This window comes from Neomonachus schauinslandi, chromosome 10 (genome assembly GCF_002201575.2).
Source record: "Neomonachus schauinslandi chromosome 10, ASM220157v2, whole genome shotgun sequence".
Classification (NCBI taxonomy): domain Eukaryota; kingdom Metazoa; phylum Chordata; class Mammalia; order Carnivora; family Phocidae; genus Neomonachus; species Neomonachus schauinslandi.
Genome location: NC_058412.1, coordinates 58,271,797 through 58,291,865, shown reverse-complemented (window position 1 = coordinate 58,291,865; position 20,069 = coordinate 58,271,797). Strand labels below are relative to the sequence as shown.

General features: G+C 37.0%; 1 protein-coding gene and 1 pseudogene across 1 annotated transcript in view; one reads left to right on the top strand and one right to left on the bottom strand.

Moving 5' to 3' along the window:
• EHBP1 (EH domain binding protein 1) overlaps positions 1 to 20,069 on the top strand; it is a 412,321-nt gene that overhangs the window by 193,140 nt on the left and 199,112 nt on the right. The window contains exons 6-7 of the mRNA XM_044918742.1: positions 8,838 to 9,019; positions 11,551 to 11,690. Coding sequence (XP_044774677.1) covers positions 8,838 to 9,019; positions 11,551 to 11,690 — 322 coding nt within the window. The remainder of the gene's footprint in view (positions 1 to 8,837; positions 9,020 to 11,550; positions 11,691 to 20,069) is intronic.
• LOC110588856 lies at positions 17,115 to 18,128 on the bottom strand (annotated as a pseudogene).

The following is a 20,069-nucleotide window of genomic DNA, read 5'->3' as shown; positions in this document are numbered from 1 at the left end:
AGCATTATTTACAATAGACAAATTAATGGAAGCAGCCCAAGTGTCCATCAGTAGATGAATGGATAAAGAAGAGGTGTTATACTGTTGGTGGGAATGCAAGCTGGTGCAGCCACTCTGGAAAACAGTATGGAGGTTCCTCAAAAAGTTGATAATAGAGCTACCATATGATCCAGCAATTGCACTACTGGGTATTTACCCCAAAGATACAAAAGTAGGGATCCGAAAGGGTACGTGCACCCCGATGTTTATAGCAGCAATGTCCACAATAGCCAAACTGTGGAAAGAGCCAAGATGTCCATCGACAGATGAATGGATAAAGAAGATGTGGTATATATATACAATGGAATATTATGCAGCCATCAAAAGGAATGAGATCTTGCCATTTGCAACGACGTGGATGGAACTGGAGGGTATTATGTTGAGCGAAATAAGTCAAACAGAAAGATATGTATCATATGACCTCACTGATATGAGGAATTCTTAATCTCAGGAAACAAACTGAGGGTTGCTGGAGTGGGGGGTGGTGTGGGAGGGATGGGGTGGCTGGGTGATAGACACTGGGGAGGGTATATGCTCTGGTCAGCGCTGTGAATTGTGCAAGACTGTTGAATCTCAGATCTGTACCTCTGAAACAAATAATGCAATATATGTTAAGAAAAAAAAAAAAGAAGAAGAAGGTAGCAGGAGGGGAAGAATGAAGGGGGGGAAATCGGAGGGGTAGATGAACCATGAGAGACGATGGACTCTGAAAAACAAACTGAGGGTTCTAGAGGGGAGGGGGTGGGAGGATGGGTTAGCCTGGTGATGGGTATTGAGGAGGGCACGTTCTGCATGGAGCACTGGGTATTATGCACAAACAATGAATCATGGAACACTACATCTAAAACTAATGATGTATGGGGATTAACATAAGAATAAAAAAATTAAAAAAAAAAGAAGAGGTGTTTTATATATATATATATATATATATATGGAATGGAATATTAATCAGCCATAAGAAAGAGTGAAATCTTGCCATTTACAACAACGTGGATGGATCTAGAGGGTATAATGCTAAGCAAAATAAGCCAGTCTGAGAAAGACAAATACCATATGATTCATGAGGAATTTCAGAAACAAAATAAATGAACAAAGGAAAAAAAGGAGACAAACCAAAAAACACACTTGTTTTTAAAAAAGATTTTATTTATCTGAGAGAGAGAGAGCATGAGGGGGGTGGGGGGTAGGGGGAGAGGGAAAAGCAGGCTCCCTGCTCAGCAGGTAGCCCTCGAGAGGCTCAATCCCAGGACTCTGGGATCATGACCTGAGCCTAAAGTAGACACTTAACCTACTGAGCCACCCCGGTGACCCCAAACAGACTCTTAACTATAAAGAACAAATAGATGGTTATCATCTTAGGTGAGGTGGGCAGGGGATAGGTGAAATAAATGAAGGGAATTAAGAGTACACTTATCTTAAAAAAAAAAAAAGGTACACTTATCTTGATGAGCACTGAGTAATATATGGAACTGTTGAATCACTATATTGTATACCTGAAACTAATACAACTCTGTATGTTAACTACACCAGAATTTTAAAAGACCCACAAAACCAGAAGAACATAATATCAGAATAAATGCAAGTTTTTCAGTTTCATGAAAAAAAAGAAAAAAAAAATAACCAGCAGTAGGAAAAACTACAAAAGATTTCACAAAATAGGAAACACATGGCCAATAAGCTATGAAAAGATAATCAATGCCATTAATAATCATGGAAGTGCAATTAAGACGTAATGAGTAATATTTAATAATCTCAGATTGGCAAAATGAAAAAGAAAATACTAAGTTGGTAAATGTGGAACAAGGGAAACACTTAGGGAGTGTAAATTTTTTTTTATTTTTTATTTTTATTTTTTTATTTTTTTTTTAAAGATTTTATTTATTCATTTGAGAGAGAATGAGATAGAGAGAGCATGAGACGGGGGAGGGTCAGAGGGAGAAGCAGACTCCCCGCCGCGCAGGGAGCCCGATGCGAGACTCGATCCCGGGACTCCAGGATCATGACCTGAGCCGAAGGCAGTCGCTTAACCAACTGAGCCACCCAGGCGCCCCAGGGAGTGTAAATTAATATAGCTACTTCGGATTACAATTTAACATTTTCTGGTTAAATTGAACATATACATACCCTATGACTAACAATTCCCATTCTAGAAATATGTCCTAGGTAAATTATTATATATGTGTACAAGATATAGATATAAGAATATTGATACCAGCTTTGTTAATAATTCCAAATAGATAAATAAACCTGTAAACAACTGTGTCTATTGACACTTAAAATAGGTAGATTGTAGCATTTTCATATAATGGAAAACTAGGAGCAGTGAAATTTAATGAATTGCAGCTGTACCTATAAGTATAGACGAATATCAAGAACTTGATGTTGAACATAAACAATTCACAAAACTGTTAATGTTATTTCGTTGTGCAAAGTTAAGAAACAGGTAGAACTAGACAATATATTCTTTTTTGACTTTTTATTGTGATAAAAATATAACAAAATTTGCCATTTTAAACACTTTTACGTGTACAGTTCAGTGGCATTAAGTACACTCATAATGTTGTAACCTTCACCACTGTTTTAAGAAGGTTTTCATCATCCAAAATAGAAATTCTGTACCTATTAAACAATAACTCTTTGTGTTCCCTTCCCCCACGCCTGGTAATCTCTGTTCTACTTTCTGTCTTTATAAATTTGCCTATTCTTCATATAAGTGGAATCATATAATATCTGACCTTTTTTGTCTGGCTTATTTCATTTAGCGTGATGTCCTGAAGTTTCATCCATGATGCATCACCTGTCAGAATTTCATTCCCTTTAAGGCTAATACTCTGTTGTACAGATATGCCACATCTTGTTTATTCATTCATCAGCAACATGTTCTTTAGGGATGATACATAAGTAGTACTCTTTTTTGGAAAAGAGGAGAGAAGGAGTAATCCAAAATTCAGGGTGCTAGTCACTTCTGGAGGAGGGAAGGGGAAGGAGGCAATTCAAGAGGGGACATGAGGATTTTAAGGTACTGGTAGTGTTCTGTTTCTTTAGCTAGATGGTGGTATAGAATGTTCATTTTATTGGTCATTAAATAATACATGTTTTTTACTTTAATATGTATAATGTATTTCACAATTTAAAAAAATCAACTGATAATGCTGTTAAGTTTAATTTTCAGTGTTATAAAAGATTTAATAATTAAAGTATTAGTGCATGACATAATCTTTTTAGAACATTTTGTGTAATAAAACTCTGAAAAATAGTAAAATCTAAGTAGTGCGCCCCCACCCCCCCGGTCCTCATATTTGGAAGAAATAGTTCAATTTCTAGCTTGTGATTTATTTTATGTGACATTTTAATAGGTAGAGGAAGTCAGTAAAAAAAAATTTTTTTTAAGATTTTATTTATTTATTTGACAGAGAGAGAGCACAAGCAGGGGGAGCAGCAGGCAGAGGGAGAAGCAGACTCCCTGTTGATCAGGAAGCCTGATGCAGGGCTAGATCCCAGGACCCTGAGATCATGACCTGAGCCGAAGGCAGATGCTTAACCGACTGAGCCACCCAGGTGCCCTGTCAGTCAAATATTTTAATCAGAGGTATTATATTAGTTGTATTTATTTTGGGTTCCATAATAAATGAAACGTCTTACTATGAGCTATTCTGTAAGAAGACCCTAACTTGAATAATTTGGACAAAAGATATTCTCTTCAACTTCTTGTAATATGAAAAAAAAAAAAAGAATACCCCATTTAACTAAATTGCTTGCTACCATTATGTTTTATATCATGTAGTTAGTTTTGGTTGGGGGAATGGGGAAGTGGCAACATTGGCTACATGCTTTTTTGGTAAAATCTGTAATGTTTAAAAATATAAAGAAGCCCTGAATCTCACAAAAATGTATTTATTTATTTTATAATCAGTTCATTCTTTACTAATAAAGTGATTATAATTTTTTTCTCTTTTATGCTATACAGTGAAAACATTTATTCACCTATTGCTTGTATTGTTATCACCTGAATAGCAATGAGGGAACATTAAAGTGGAGAATTTTTTTAGGTCTGGTAAGAATGTAGGGGTCCCAGGCATGAATTTTAGTAACATAATTGCATTACTTTAAAGTAAACATCCTGGGGGCGCCTGGGTGGCTCAGTCGGTTGGGTGACTGCCTTCGGCTCTGGTCATGATCCCGGGGTCCTGGGATTGAGTCCCACGTCGGGCTCCTTGTTCAGTGGGAGCCTCCTTCACCCTCTCCCTCTGCCTGCCGCTCGCCCCCTGCTTGTACTCTCTCTCTCTCTCTGTCAAACAAATAAATAAAATCTTTAAAAAAAAATAAACATCCTCACTGAGTTACATGCTTATTTATATTTCTAATTTCAAGATTGGTGATCCTGGATGGACTATTTATAATATTAATATAATAAACCAGGTTAATTGGTCAACAAATATTCACAATAAATACTATTTATTAAGCACCTAGTATTTGCTAAAAACCCTACTAGATGTTTCAGTATATCATTGCAAGAATTTCTCTAGGACATATTTCTAGGATGGAAGTTATTACTGAGTTGTAAGATAATGCATGTGTTCCACCTTACAAAGTAATGTCAACTTACTTTCCAAAGTGGCTGTATCTATTGAAGCTCCCTCCTGCAGTGTAAGAAAGTTTGCATTGTCCCTCTTTTTTATCAACACTTGGTATTGTCCAAACTTTAAAAATATTTGCCAAGATGACATTGTGAAAATGAGGCTCAGATACGTGAAGAAATAGGCTAAAGTTTAGTGAATAAATGCTGGTGTGACGTTCAGATGCTGGTTTGCCTGATGACAACTACAATAGGCTGGATTTCAAAGAAATGGAAATATATAGGCTAAGTTTTTTTTTTTAAGATTTTATTTATTTATTTGAGAGAGAGTAAGAGAGAGCGCGTGCACACGCACCGGTTGGGGGAGGGGCAGAGGGACAGGGAACACCGGGCTTGAACCCAGGGTCCTAGGATCATGACCTAAGCCAAAGGCAGACAGATGCTTAAATGACTGAGCCACCCAGACACCCCAGCCAAGTCTTTTTTATTACAGAAGAGTACTTAGGAAAAATGAGAGTGAGATTTCTTAAGTAAAATGATTGTATTATGTAAGAACTTCCTTAGGGGAAGTATTTCTGAAAGTGTGATTTTAGATTAACTGGATTAGAATCACCTGGTAGTAGTGGTGTGGGTGTGGGTGGGGCGGGATGGGAGTAGAGAAGGGAGGTACTTACTACTTTTAGAAATGCAGCCGATTCCTGAGCCCATCTCTGGTTTTACTAATTTAAGATCTCTGGGGGTGGGATCCAGTTATCTAGATTGTCTAAAGCTCTCCTAGTTTTTTGTTTTTTAGTAAACACTAAAATTTAAGAACTTCAGCTTTAGGAGTTTTGAAGTAATTCCTCAAATACTGTCAGATTCACATACAAACATGTATAAACGTAGGCCCAGAGACAGAAACTTAGTCTTACATATATGTGAACGCTCACTTCTTACTGACTTTTGTCATCTAACTTTCTTTCTCTCAGAGTTCCTTTACTGTTTTTTTTTTCTTATTTCTGTCCTTTTGTCCACCTTGCATATGACATGAAATAACATTAGGACTCTGGCAGCACTAAGAGTAATTCTCTCTAAACTCTTTCTGCCTGGCTGGCCCCTACTCCTTTCTGGAAGGATGATAGGATGCAAAAGACATGTTCATCTCGAAACTGCAATCACTTACTTCATTCCTCTTTATAGAACTGCTGATAGCAATGATATCAATTTTGGGTGGGTAAAGATTTAAACTCGGTTGTAAAAAGTGAAGATTCATGGAGGTGGGGTTAGAGCTGTGAAAGATCCTTATATTTTTCTCATTACTGTTCTTTTTAACTATCTTTTCTATGATACAGCTAATTTAAAGGGGAAAACAATATGTGAGCTTGGTGAAGACTTACTAGAAATACCATTCAGACTTCTTTTCCCAGCAGACTCTAGTGAGATGCTGTGTTAATAATAGGAATGGATATTGTAGACTCAAAAGATCTCTGTTCTCTTCACCTGTCCAGACCTTACAAAGGGCTATTTTCATTGTTGCTGAGCAAGTAAATACTTAATTAAGTGGTACAGCTAATTAAGTTTAGAATTCAGTAGCCTTTATTTTCTGTTGTTTCAGAGACGCTGATTTACCAAAAACTTAAAACTCCTTGAGTTCAGCAAAAAACCTTTTCTACACAGTTTTTTTTTAATTATGTTATGTTAGTCACCATACATTACATCATTAGTTTTTGATGTGTTCCATGATTCATTGTTTGTCTATACAGTTTTTATCTAAAAAATGAATTTGAAGGGGTGCCTGGGTGGCTCAGATGGTTAAGGTCTGCCTTCAGCTCAGGTCGTGCAAGCCCCACGTTGGGCTCCTAGCTCAGCAGGGAGTCTGCTTCTCCCTCTGCCTTTCTCCCCTGCTTATGCTCTCTCTGTCTGTCTGTCTGTCTGTCTCTCAAATGAATAAATAAAATCTTAAAAAAAAATAAAAAATAAAAATAAAAAATGAATTTGAATGTTAATCATCAAAACTCTAGATTTTGTAGGAATTGTCCTTAAATTGGGCTTTCAAAATTATGCTCATTTCCAAGTTATCTTAATTTTTATAGTTTATTTGCTTATAAAATTAAATAATTATTACTAAAGGATCAGTGTCATACTTTGTGAAACAGATTTGTTTAACAAAATCTGAAAATAATATGTGGTTGTTTGTATGTCATGCTTCCAAAACAGAGGCTTTAAATACTATAAGTTGTTAGCTATTCTAAAGGTACAATAAGAGATTATTGTTCATATCAGTGTAATAAATTGATACTACCTGATCATACTTTTTCATTTTGCACATTGTCAGAACCTTGGACCTTAATCTTACTCTTTGATTGACAGTAGCGACCAGGGAAAGAACACATGTATTGTTTGGGATAGTCACATCTGTTCAACTTGATTCAGTTGAGGGTATTTGCATATTCTTAAGTATTTCTTCTGAGAGGGCTTAAATCCTTCTCAAGTGCTTGATGCATTTTTGAAATTCATTCATAAGGTATCTACATGCACTAATAGTTCTGTATAATATTGCTGTGCATAATCTGACAGATAAGGCCACATTTTAAAACAAGGTATTCTTTAGGGATGCTACATTACATTTTTACTTGTCCTGCTGGCAGAAATGTCAGTTTTTTCTAAAAGGCTGGTTTAATGTTTTGATTAAATTAGTGATCTTTATTTTAGGCAGGTTTGTCAATCATAAGACAAAGTAAAGATTTATTAAATAATAAATCAAAGGTTAATGGTAGTTTTTCCTGCCTTGGTTGGAAAATTGAATAATTTTATAGAAAACCATTGTAGAGCTTAAATGGATTTCTGATTAGTCTCCTTATTTTATACGGAAGGTTAGTGAGGCTCAAGTTTACTTACTCAAGGTCACACAGCTTGAAAATTAGGCCTTATTTTAGATCTGAACTCCCAGACCAGTAGATCCTAAGGAATGCTGGTATATGACTTCTGGTTTACATCAGTGATGGCATATGACCTCTCATTTACATTATTTACAAATTATCTTCATCTAAAATGTCCCCTTGCCATTAGAACACATAGTCAGGGATTATGTCTTTTTTTTTTTTTTTTTAAAGAATAAACATTTTTCAGTCACATTGCTTTTCTTTTTTTTTTTTTTTAAGATTTTATTTATTTATTTGACAGAGAGAGAGAGAGCGTGTGAGAGAGGGAACACAAGCAGGGGGAGTGGGAGAGGGAGAAGCAGGCTTCCCGCCGGGCAGGGAGCCCGATGCGGGGCTCGATCCCAGGACCCTGGGATCAGGACCTGAGCCGACGACTGAGCCACCCAGGCGCCCCAGGGATTATGTCTTAATCGTCATCATATCTCTCCTGAATCAACAACGTGTCTTATACATAGTTAATGCCTAAGCATTATTTTGCTGTTTTGTTTTCATTGTTCTTCTAGGCTATTATTCTGTAAAGAATAATTTTGAAACGAGATAGCTTATTACTAGAATGTTAAGTACCCTTGATAGCTAACAGGTTTCATTTTGTATTCATTTCTGAGGAATTGGTAATAGCTGTGTGGAGGATTTTGAGATCTGCTGGAGTCAGTTGGCAGTGTCTGCCACAGACATGGCCTCAGAGAAACCAGCGGTTTCTTCCTTGATGAATGTGACCTGAGGGGAAGGAAAGAGAACTGTAGAGTGGAGTGATCAGAAAAGCCCCTGGGAAGAAATAAGGCTCAAATTAGAGGATAAATAGAACTCAGATCCTGTAGGTAAAAATGAGGTTAGAATGCCATAGAGCCTGGGAATTCCATAAAAAATTGGAAGCATTCAAAAAGGAGAAATATCATTAGGTTACATTAAATAGAATGAAAGGAAGGAGAACAGTTGTTGAGTACTTTCGATGCCTATCTCTGTGCTAGATCCTCTTTTTAGAGGAACTCTGGACACTTTCTGTCCTAGTTTGCATTCCTTGCTTTTTCTTTCCTGAGATATTTAGGGTTGTTTTAGTTTATCTTTATTTCTGCCTGGGCCAGCTCTCTCCAGTTTTTAAAGATATAAAAGTTCTATCTTATTTAAAGATATAAAAGTTGTAATATAACTTCATCACAATTTTATTTCAATATTGTGTTATAGGAATTCATTAGGGAAGGAAATTTCAACTGTTATTTAATCATATTATTAAAATGCTATTTTAAAATACTTGGCTGTAAAATAAATAACTCCAAAATTCCGAATTATTTTTTATCTTCCAGGAATCCCCTTCTGGTCGAAGGAAAGCTCTTGCTACTAGCAGCATCAACATGAAACAGTATGCAAGCCCTATGCCAACTCAGACTGATGTCAAGTTAAAATTCAAGCCATTGTCTAAAAAAGTTGTATCTGCCACTCTCCAGTTTTCATTATCTTGCATTTTCCTTCGGGAAGGAAAAGCCACGTAAGTTTCTTTTGTCAAGAAGACAAGCTGCTTCTGAGTGTATTTTAAAACTGTATGTCAACAGCTTTTGACTCAATAGACTGGCAACAGTGGAGAATATCCTACTGCATACCAGTCATTCTTGCCATTCTTTGCTTCAGAGGCTGAATTAAATGAACTCCTTGTTATTTATAGTCTCTTGACTCTAGAGAATGAACAGTAATATAAAAGTGACTATAGCAAGTTCCAGATTTTAAATTGTATGTTATAGGGTATCATACGTGATTATTTTGTATTTCATTGTCTTCAGTGTAAGTAATTGTACTCTGAAGTACAGACAGTTAATTTGTAGAGCTGTTCGATGAAGCTGAGATAGAAGAGTAACACAAAATGAAAATTTTAGGATAAGAGGAATAAAAGAACTAAAGGAACTTTCCCCAATTCATGTTCTTTGGCCCAGCCTTCTAAAAATTGTAGAGCAAAGTACAATTTGCTATAATTATTCATTTCAAAAATCACTTCTTAAGCACTGAATAGGGGTTGCACAAAGGTAGTTCCTGCACCAGTTTTGGTCTCCTGAGGGTAAACACACCTGGAACAGGAAAAAAAGTAACATGCACTATGGTTGTTGCATACAGTCAAGTCAAGCATGAGTGCATGTTGGGGGTATAATGAAAGGGTTAGTGCCTGCTTGGAGAAGATCAGGAAGGCAAGAAATGGAAATTCTAAGCCTAGACTTAAAAGGTGAGAGGAAGAAGCTAGCTATGAACATTTCAATCCAATCTAAATCATAGATGTAAATGTATTTGAGCCAGTGGAATGTGTTTACTATAATTGACCATGTTCACTTAACTGATTAGACTGGCTTCTGTGCATCAGTCAAAATGAGATTTGGCACTCATCTACAGGGCAGCAAATGACTTGATAGATAATGGTAAGCCTCATCTCTGGAAAGTTGGCTTTTGAGTGGGTGTAGTAACAGAGAGACAGTACAGAACGGAAGCAATCAGTCTTTCATCTCAGCACCTTAAATTTTAGTCTTAAATACTGAGAAATTAAAAATAAAGACCTTACCCTGAAGTTAAAGCCAAAATGAAAGGAAAGGAAACACAGGAAGAAGAGAGAAAACAAAATCAGAGAAGATCCTTTGTGGACTCCTTTCCACTGGGCAGCGTCTGTAAGTGAATCAGCACCATCCACGGGAGAATCTGGGTGAGAGGAATTCAGTTGAACCAAATGTCTCAATTCCAGTGGAAAATTCTCTCAAAACACCCTAAACTCCCTCTCTACCTCCACATGCCTTGCTTCCTAAACTTTGACAGAGAAAATTGTTCAAGGCTAAAATCCAAAATATGAGGAAATTAAAGAAGTAAAATTAAGCAAGATAACATTTCAAGAATAATGTTTTATCTTGAAATTATCCCCCATTGGTAGGTGAGCAATTTGTAAGGCATTCCTATAAGGTAATACAACTTTTTTTGTTTATGCAGACTTTGTGTCACCACATTTATTTTTAAAAGGGGAAATGATTTGGTTAACTCTAAACTTACGTGAGAGAAAATGCAAAGAATTTCAAAAGCCTGTTTAGTCTGCAAAGTTGTACTATATTTAGGAGATAAGTGAATATTAATGAACATTTCTTTACAAAAGAGTTTTCTTGTTGTTTTTTATTTTATTGTGGTAAGAACATGAGAAACGGCATCTTAATTTGGCTTTCTGAATTTTAAGGAAGTATATCAGATTGAAATTTAGTTTGTATATAATATATTAGAAATGTGTTTTATTCACTGTAGTTTATTTGAAATTTAAGGTGAAAATAATAGATAGAGAAGACTTAAATTATTTGATGTTTAGAATACTTAAAATATATTTAAAATACTTCAAAATAAAGACATTTTTACATTTTATCAAATATATGGTATTTAACTTATAATTAACCCAGGTCATTTTTCATCTTGTAATTTTTAAAAATGCTGACTTGAAGGTGTTTTTTTCTGTTGCAGTAGTTCCTTAACTTTTGGGGAGTTATGGCCCCTTTGAGAAAAATGCACATTTAAACAAGATTTAAATATAATTTACAGGGATTTACCATTTCTTTTTCTTCCTCTTCACCAAACCAAAAGGGTTCATGGATTTCAGATTAAGAATTTCTATTCTAATTTATTTTGAAAGTTTGAACTTTTAAAGTCTAGATCTCATTGATTTGCAAACTGTCTCACTGTTTTATGAAACAAGTTTTTATTTCCAGGTTTAATGATTAGGAAACCACACTTTAATCCTATGAAGAAAATTTTAGTCTTCCACAGATCTGCAGCACAGAGTTAAACTAACTCCTAACAAGTTAGTTTTTAATCCAGTTTGCTTTTTACTATTTAAATATACCATTTAAAAATTAATGAATAGGAGTATTTAGATTTTTCAGTAGTCTTGGGCAACTGTTTAAAAAGGCTCATTAACATATAGAAAGAAGGAATGTATTATTATTTTCTTAAGCAGTCTTTTCTCAATGTCATTTCATGAGCTGTGTATTAAATTTTAAATCATTCATGTAGGGATGAAGACATGCAAAGTTTGGCTAGTTTGATGAGTATGAAGCAGGCTGACATTGGCAATTTAGATGACTTTGAAGAAGATAATGAAGAAGATGATGAGAACCGAGTGAACCAAGAGGAAAAGGCAGCAAAAATTACAGGTTGGTTTTATTAGCACTAAGCTAGAAGTTTATGTTTTTGTTTTTTTTTTTTTGCAAAGTTGAAAACTCATTCTATCTATAAGATAACCCATCCCCCCACCCCCCTCCCCTCTAGAACCCTCAGTTTGTTTCTCAGAGTCCATAGTCTCTCATGGTTTGTTTTCCCCTCCGATTCCCCGCCCCCGCTTCATTTTTCCCTTCCTACTATCTTCTTTTTTTTTTTTTTTTAACATATAATGTATTATTTGTTTTAGAGGTACAGGTCTGTGATTCAACGGTCTTACACAATTCACAGCACTCACCATAGCACATACCCTCCCCAATATCTATCACCCAGCCACCCCCTCCCTCCCACCCCCCACCACTCCAGCAACCCTCAGTTTGTTTCCTGAGATTAAGAATTCCTCATATCATATGAGATCATATGATACATGTCTTTCTCTGATTGACTTACTCGCTTAGCATAGTACCCTCTAGTTCCATCCATGTCGTGGCAAATGACAAGATTTTGGTTTTTTTGATGACTGCATAATATTCCATTGTGTGTGTTTGTGTGTGTGTGTATATATATATATACACGCATACACCACATCTTCTTTATCCATTCATCTGCTGATGGACATCTTGGCTCGAATTTCCATAGTTCGGCTATTGTGGACATTGCTGCTATAAACATTGGGGTGCACGTACCCCTTCGGATCACTACATTTATTCTTATTCTTTTTTTTTTTTTTTTTTTTTTTAAAGATTTTATTTATTTATTCATGAGAGACAGAGAGAGAGAGAGAGAGAGGCAGAGGGAGAAGCAGGCTCCCAAGGAGCAGGGAGCCCGATGCGGGACTCGATCCCAGGACCATGGGATCATGACCTGAGCCGAAGGCAGACGCTTAACCATCTGAGCCACCCAGGCGCCCTCTTATTCTTTTTGTATAGCTCATCTGTGAAAGAGAATTTCAATGCTAAATTCTTTAGTGCATAAAAATTAATTTTCTAATAGTTTCATTATGGATTGTAATTTGATCATTTTGCCCCATTTAATGCCTCTTGCCCAGAAATTTTGCCTAATGCTAATATTTGTAAGTCATGCTTTTTTTATATTTGTATTTTCCTGGTGTATTTATCACTTTCTTTTTATTTTACTGCATTAAGTACTTCTCTTATAAACAGTATTTGGTTTATCTGTCTTTATATTCTTTGTCCTTAATACCTTAATAGTTATATTTTTTGATAACTGCATACTTAATTTCACTTACATTACTTTATTTATACTTTTATTTGGGAATTTTCATATTATTTTTTTCCCATCCACCCCTTAAATTTTGCCATTCTCAAATGTCCTTTAATTAAGCATTTTTTATTTATTTTATTTTATTTTATTTTTTTTAAAGATTTTATTTATTTATTTGAGAGAGAGAATGAGAGACAGAGAGCATGAGAGGGAAGAGGGCAGAGGGAGAAGCAGACCCCCTGCTGAGCAGGGAGCCCGATGTGGGACTCGATCCCGGGACTCCAGGATCATGACCTGAGCCGAAGGCAGTCGCTTAACCAACTGAGCCACCCAGGCGCCCTAAGCATTTTTTAATAGAGTAATTTGGAAGTTATACATTCTCTTTTCATTTTAGTATACTATCCTCTAAGATAAATAAGCCAGGTGAATAAATAAATGAACCTATATTTCTCTACTAACATTAAAAATAAAACAGGGGTACCTAGCTGGCTCATTTAGTAGAGCGTGTTACTCTTGATCTCGGGGTTATGAGTTCGAGCCCCATGTTGCATGTAGAGATTACTTAAAAATAAAGTCTTTAAAAAATAAATAAATGAATGAAACAGAATGTGTTGACTTACCTCTTGTAAGATGAGAGATTCAATATTATTTTCTCTTTATTTAAACCCCTCCCTCTAGCCTTTCCTGGCTATTATTTTTATTTCAATAATATTTTGGGGTTTTTTTCAGTAATATATGCAGACATCTGTATTATGTTTACAACTGATGTCAGCAACAACTATAAAATACTTTTGAAAAATGCCATGTCTTACCTATCTTTGAGTTCTTTGTTTTATTTGGCTAGCTGAAGTACTTCAGGAAGGATAAGTTAGTAACCTTCCTCTACCACCACCAGTGACTTTTTACCTATCTTCCAAATTTTAATTTTATTGACACATACTCTTGGAAACCTTTCATGCCCACTTAAGCTTGACCATTCCAGCCCCGGTGCCACTGCTGTAGTATTTACAAAGGCAGGCATTTTCTTACAGCATGAGTGTTTATAACTGCAGAGGGATATATTTTGATCTTGTAATTGGAGAATATGGTTTGTTCTTTGTAGGCTTTTTGTTAAAACTAAATCTCAATTAGACACTAGTACCATAAGTAGGAATTTAAAAAACCCACTTATTTTCATAGCTGTTTTGAGCAGTGTTGCACTGTTTTGATCACAGCCGTGGGAAAAAAGAAAGGTGATAACAATATGTCAGAAGTTTTATGCTGGTATTGAAAGGAAAAGAAAGGACATTATTTTTGATAGATATAATGAAAATATTCAGTAATAATTAGATTTTATAACTAAACCCTTATCTTAGTCTGTTTGGGCTGCTACAACAAAATACCATAGATGGGTACCTTATAAACAACAGAAATTTATTTCTTACAGTTCTGGAGGCTGGAAGTCTGTGATCAAGGTGCCATCACAGTTGGATGAGGGCCCTCTTCTGGGTCACAGACTTCTCATTGTATTCCTCACGTGGTGGAAGGGGGCAAGGGATCTCTTTGGGGCCCCTTTTAGAAGGGCATTAATCTTATTCATGAAGGCTCTGCCCTCGTGACCTAATCCTCTCCCAAAGGTCCCACCTCCTAATACCATCACACTGGGAGTTAAGATTTCAACATATGAATTTTGGGGAGACACAAACATTTCAACCATAGTCACCTTCATTGACTAAATCATACACGTACACCTTATTTTCTAAAATTCTTGTAGGAGGAAAAACTTTCTTTTAGATAGCCTAAAATTCTCTGACCATAATCAAAGAAGTTGTTTTAATGCAACTTGTGATGATGCAAGATTTCTTTGGAATTTTACTATTTTGTGTTATTATTTATTTATGTATTTCTTTTCCCCATTTTCTGAAATTCCTTCAAGGTAGAGACTACGTTCTAATCATTTTTTCATCACTAGCTTCTGGCACATTGTCTGGAACATACTGAGAATTTAAGATGTGTTAACTGAAAGGCCATAAATCAATGAGGGGACTTCCATCTTCTGTTATAGCCCATACTGATCACTCTGGCTTATTATCTTGTTCCATTTATTTGACCTTTACTCATTTATTCAGGGTAGAGTGGTCCCATTTTATGGAAGGCATGTGATCTGGAGGAGACATAATTCAAAACTTAAATAATTCAAGACTAGTTTTCCAAAAGTAATGAATGCAAAATGTGTGTTGAGGGAGCAGGGTAGGTGGGGACAGTGGTGATTAGATGCATGCTCTTAAGTTAATCCACAGTCATTGTAGCATATTTTTGCTTTGATGTTACTTTTTTTCTCTATTATATTTGCAGCGTACAGTCACTTAAATTAATAGCACCAACTGCATGTTATGGCAGTTGTTTGGCTTCCTTAGTTGCATTTTTTAGCACATGTAAATTCCATTCCAAACTTATTATCTTTCAGGAATTTTTTTAGCACCAACACTACCACTCTAAAAATGTTTTGGTAAAGTAGTTTTAAGATAGTTAAAAATATATTAAAATTTAACAACAGTAATGTTAAAGCAATAGGTTAAGACTAAATAAAATGAATGCATTTTATAAACATGGTACAAATAAAGTATGGTGGGTATTTTTATTTACCAGTTAAAGTGGCAGTAATTTAAACACAGCTTATATTTGCTCTTCCCGCAGTTTTGAAATTGCTGACAGAATGTTTATGGAGGAAGGAATCATTATCTTAAATTTTGCCTCTATTATATCTTTATACTGCAATGTAAATGCATAAAATGCAATCACATATCAATAAAAATTATATGGATATACTATTTCCTCAGCTAAGCTGCAAACTTCTTGGGGGAACAGACTGTTACAATTATTTTGTGATACCTTAGATTGATACCTAGAGGCTATTCGTTTAGTCAGTGATTTCTTATGGAATATTGCTGTTAGAGCAATAGTAATTAACAAATATTGTCTTCTGAAATTACAGTCTTTGCTATAAGGTAAATATAAATTCATGATATCTATACTTGGATTGATCAAAAATCCCTACCCTGTTCTGAGACAAAATTCGCTGTTAACTGGAAACATATTTTGGAACTGGATCTTAAACAGAAACCTTTTATTGATACTGTTATGTACAGGTGCATTCTACTAAGAGGTGTAGCACCAGTAAATGGGCAAGGAAATTTTGAATTACAATTAGAAGAATCACTGAAATATAGAGGGAATAATAGACCTTGGAGATGGAGAAACAAAGCCTATTAATGGGAAAGTTTATTATAGCCAGTATTAGAAAACATATATGGTTTTAAAACAATCAGCAACCTCAGAATGTGTGAACCATTATATGGCAATATGACCATCTTTGGGATTCCTGTTGAATTTCTGAATACATATCAATAAGAAGAGAAAAAGATTCCTCCATAAATAACAATGTCCTGTTGAATACAGCTCAGAAAGTCAGGTTCAACTGAAGCAGTTTATAGCAAAGCATCATTGGAGAAACGCAGACATTATGAAATACCAGAAAGATACCAGGATACTCAAAGCTGTTGCAAAGATAACCAAGGATTCTACTTAGGTTCAACCAGACATTTAGACTTATGTGACCTACTCAGGTCACATAAGCCAAACTAAGCATTAGATTCACTTAGAAGGATATTGGAAACACAGAAACACAGCAGCATGCCAGCAGAGCATTCTTTTTTCCCTGGAGTCCTCACAGCATCCCAGGTGCTATTTTTTGACCTCCATCTCCACATAACAGCTTGGGTACAAGGAGGCGAGATCCACATAGGTAGAAAGAAGCAGGGGTTGCCTAGGTTTAGAATCCATGCTGCCCAAGAGCTGGTATCTTTTGAAACAGTTTAACAAGTGTAGTTTCCAGGGTCTCTGTAATGGAAATGCCTAGTTATAAGATTCCACAGTCAGAAAAGCCCAAAACTTCCATCAGATATATAGTCCATCCAGATGTGGTTTATAAATTAAGATTCTTTTTTTTTTGGCTTGGTACAGTATACTTTATTGATGGTACATGACAAGGTAGGGCTCCCCAAGCCCCTCCCCTTCTTCAGGGGGTCTGGGATGGAAACGGTGGAGGTCGGGAGATTCTCAGTGTTTTGGGGGATAAGTTGGGGCAGGGACTCCCCAGCAACTGAGGGCCTCTCTCTTCCTCTTGCTCTCGCTGGGGCTGGTGGTCCAGGGGGCTCTTAGTCCTTGGAGGCCATGTGGACCATAAGGTCCCCCACCTGGTTGCTATAGCCAAATTCATTGTCATACCAGGAAATGAGCTTGACAAAGTGGTCATTGAGAGCAATGCCAGCCCCGGCATCGAAGGTGGAGGAGTGGGTGTCACTGTTAAAGTCGCAGGAGACAACCTGGTCCTCAGTGTACCCCAGGATCCCTTGAGGGGGCCCTCTGATGCCTGCTTCACCACCTTCTTGATGTCATCGTATTTGGCAGCTTTCTCCAGGCGGCAGGTCAGATCCACGATGGACATGTTGGGGGTGGGGACACGGAAGGCCATGCCAGTGAGCTTCCCGTTCAGCTCAGGGATGACCTTGCCCACAGCCTTGGCAGCGCCAGTGGAAGCAGGGATGATGTTCTGGGTAGCCCCTCGGCCGTCGCGCCACAGCTTCCCAGAGGGGCCATCCACGGTCTTCTGGGTGGCAGTGATGGCATGGACGGTGGTCATGAGTCCCTCCACGATGCTGAAATTGTCATGGATGACCTTGGCCAGAGGAGCCAAGCAGTTGGTGCAGGAGGCATTGCTGACAATCTTGAGAGAGTTGTCATACTTCTCATGGTTCACACCCATCACGAACATGGGGGCATCGGCAGAAGGAGCAGAGATGATGACCCTCTTGGCCCCGCCCTTCAAGTGAGCCCCAGCCTTCTCCATGGTGGTGAAGACCCCAGTGGACTCCACAACATACTCAGCACCAGCATCACCCCATTTGATATTGGCGGGATCTCGCTCCTGGAAGATGGAGATGGACTTTCCATTGATGACAAGCTTCCCATTCTCAGCCTTGACTGTGCCGTGGAATTTGCCATGGGTGGAATCATACTGGAACATGTAGACCATGTAGTTGAGGTCATTGAAGGGGTCATTGATGGCGACAATATCCACTTTGCCAGAGTTAAAAGCAGCTCTGGTGACCAGGGCGCCCAATACGGCCAAATCCATTCACTACGACCTTCACCATTGGGTCTCGGGGACGCGACTGGTACTGCACCAGAAGATGCGGCTGTCTGTCGGTCGAACAGGGAGGAGCAGAGAGCCAAGATTCATTTTTACCATAAGCACTATTGTCTGGTGTTTATTAATCCCTTTCCTATAGTTTATAAAGTTAATTTGGGAGGAGGAAGAGTGACATATTGGCTAACTTCAGAGAATATAATTGTAAGCATAGATGGTAGTAGAGTAGATAACAGTTCATATTTGAAGAGCTAAAGTTGAGTATGGGATGCCTTAGCCCTCTGACATTACATGTCCTGCTCACTAGGATGATGAATGGGGAAAAATAGGTCTTCTCTCAGAATGAACTTGGGACTCTGGTCAGAGAATAATACATCCATTAATTTGCTTCTGGTTTTTACCTGGCCATTTACTCTCCAGTACCTAGGATACTAATGAATAAAATCATAGGTTTGCTGTGGGCTATGTAACATAATAGAATAAAAATGGCCACCTATTTTGGGAATTCTTTGCAAAGGATAAGAATTTCTGGAATAGGGGCGCCTGGGTGGCTCAGTCGTTAAGCGTCTGCCTTTGGCTCAGGTCATGATCTCAGGGTCCTGGGATCGAGCCCCGCATCGGGCTCCCTGCTCCGCGGGAAGCCTGCTTCTCCCTCTCCCACTCCCCCTGCTTGTGTTCCCTCTCTCACTGCCTCTCTCTGTCAAATAAATAAATAAAATCTTTAAAAAAAAAAATTCTGGAATACTGCATCTATTACTTAGTTATTAAGGTTGGAAAACAGGGTAAAATCAGAGAGCTGGGGACATTTATGATCCCTTGATCTAAAAAGTTGGTAAGGTTTCACAACTATCTCCTCTTTAAAGGAATCTGAGACCCTAGAAAGAGAGACCAAAGACAGTAAGAATATCTCCTCCTAGTGTTTAGAATTCAAATATGTAAACTCAGAGATCAGAAGTGGCAGAAGATACAGATTACAAATTCATCCTCCTTTTTGTGTCACTCTTAAACCTTAATTAATGTTGCTTTGTTTGTACTAATGACAACTGAACATTCTTTAGGCCTCCCTGCCTCCCTAGGAAACTCCAGGAGAATTCTGGTGATACTGAGAGCCCATCTGACAGGGCCAGAATGGGAGTAAGAGCTCTGAAGAAAAAGTTAGAAGCTCTCCAGTATTTAGGGGAGGAGCCAGAAAACATGAATATTCTACGTACTGATATGCATTCTCTGAGGATTTGTCCTAGGAATGCGAGGTTGGTTTAACCATAGTAACAGAATAAAGGAGAAAAACCATATAATTATCTCAATGGATATATAAAGGAGTGTTTGACAAAATTCATTACCAAGTTTCTCAGCAAGATTTCAATGTAAGGGAATTTCTTCATTTTGATAAAGAACATCTATGAAGAGCTACAGCTAATATCATATGTAATGGTAAAATACTGATTACTTTTCTCCTAAGACTGGGAATGAGGCAAAGATGTTTGCTTTCACCACTTGTGTTTAACATGATACTGGAGATCCTAGCAAGATCACAGGATACAAGATTAATATAGAAAAATCTGTATTTTTATATATGAACAACAAACATTTGGGAAATGAAATTAACCAAATAATTCCATTCACAGTTGAGGCTAAAAATTATATAGATATTTAGAAATAAATTTAACAAAAGATGTAGAAAAACCCCTACATTGAAAGCTGTAATACAATATTGAAGGTAATTACAGAAACCCTTAATAAATGGAGAAATGATCTACGTTCATAGATGAGAAGACTCAATATTGTTAAGATTTCAGTCCTCCCCAAGTCAATCTATAGATTCAACTTAGTGCCAATCATAATCCTAGCAGGCTTTTAAAAAAGAAAAAAGAAATTGAAAAGCTGACTCTAAAATATATTTGGAAATGCAAAGGACCTGAATAACGATACAATTTTGAAAAAGAACAGCATCATAATATTAATA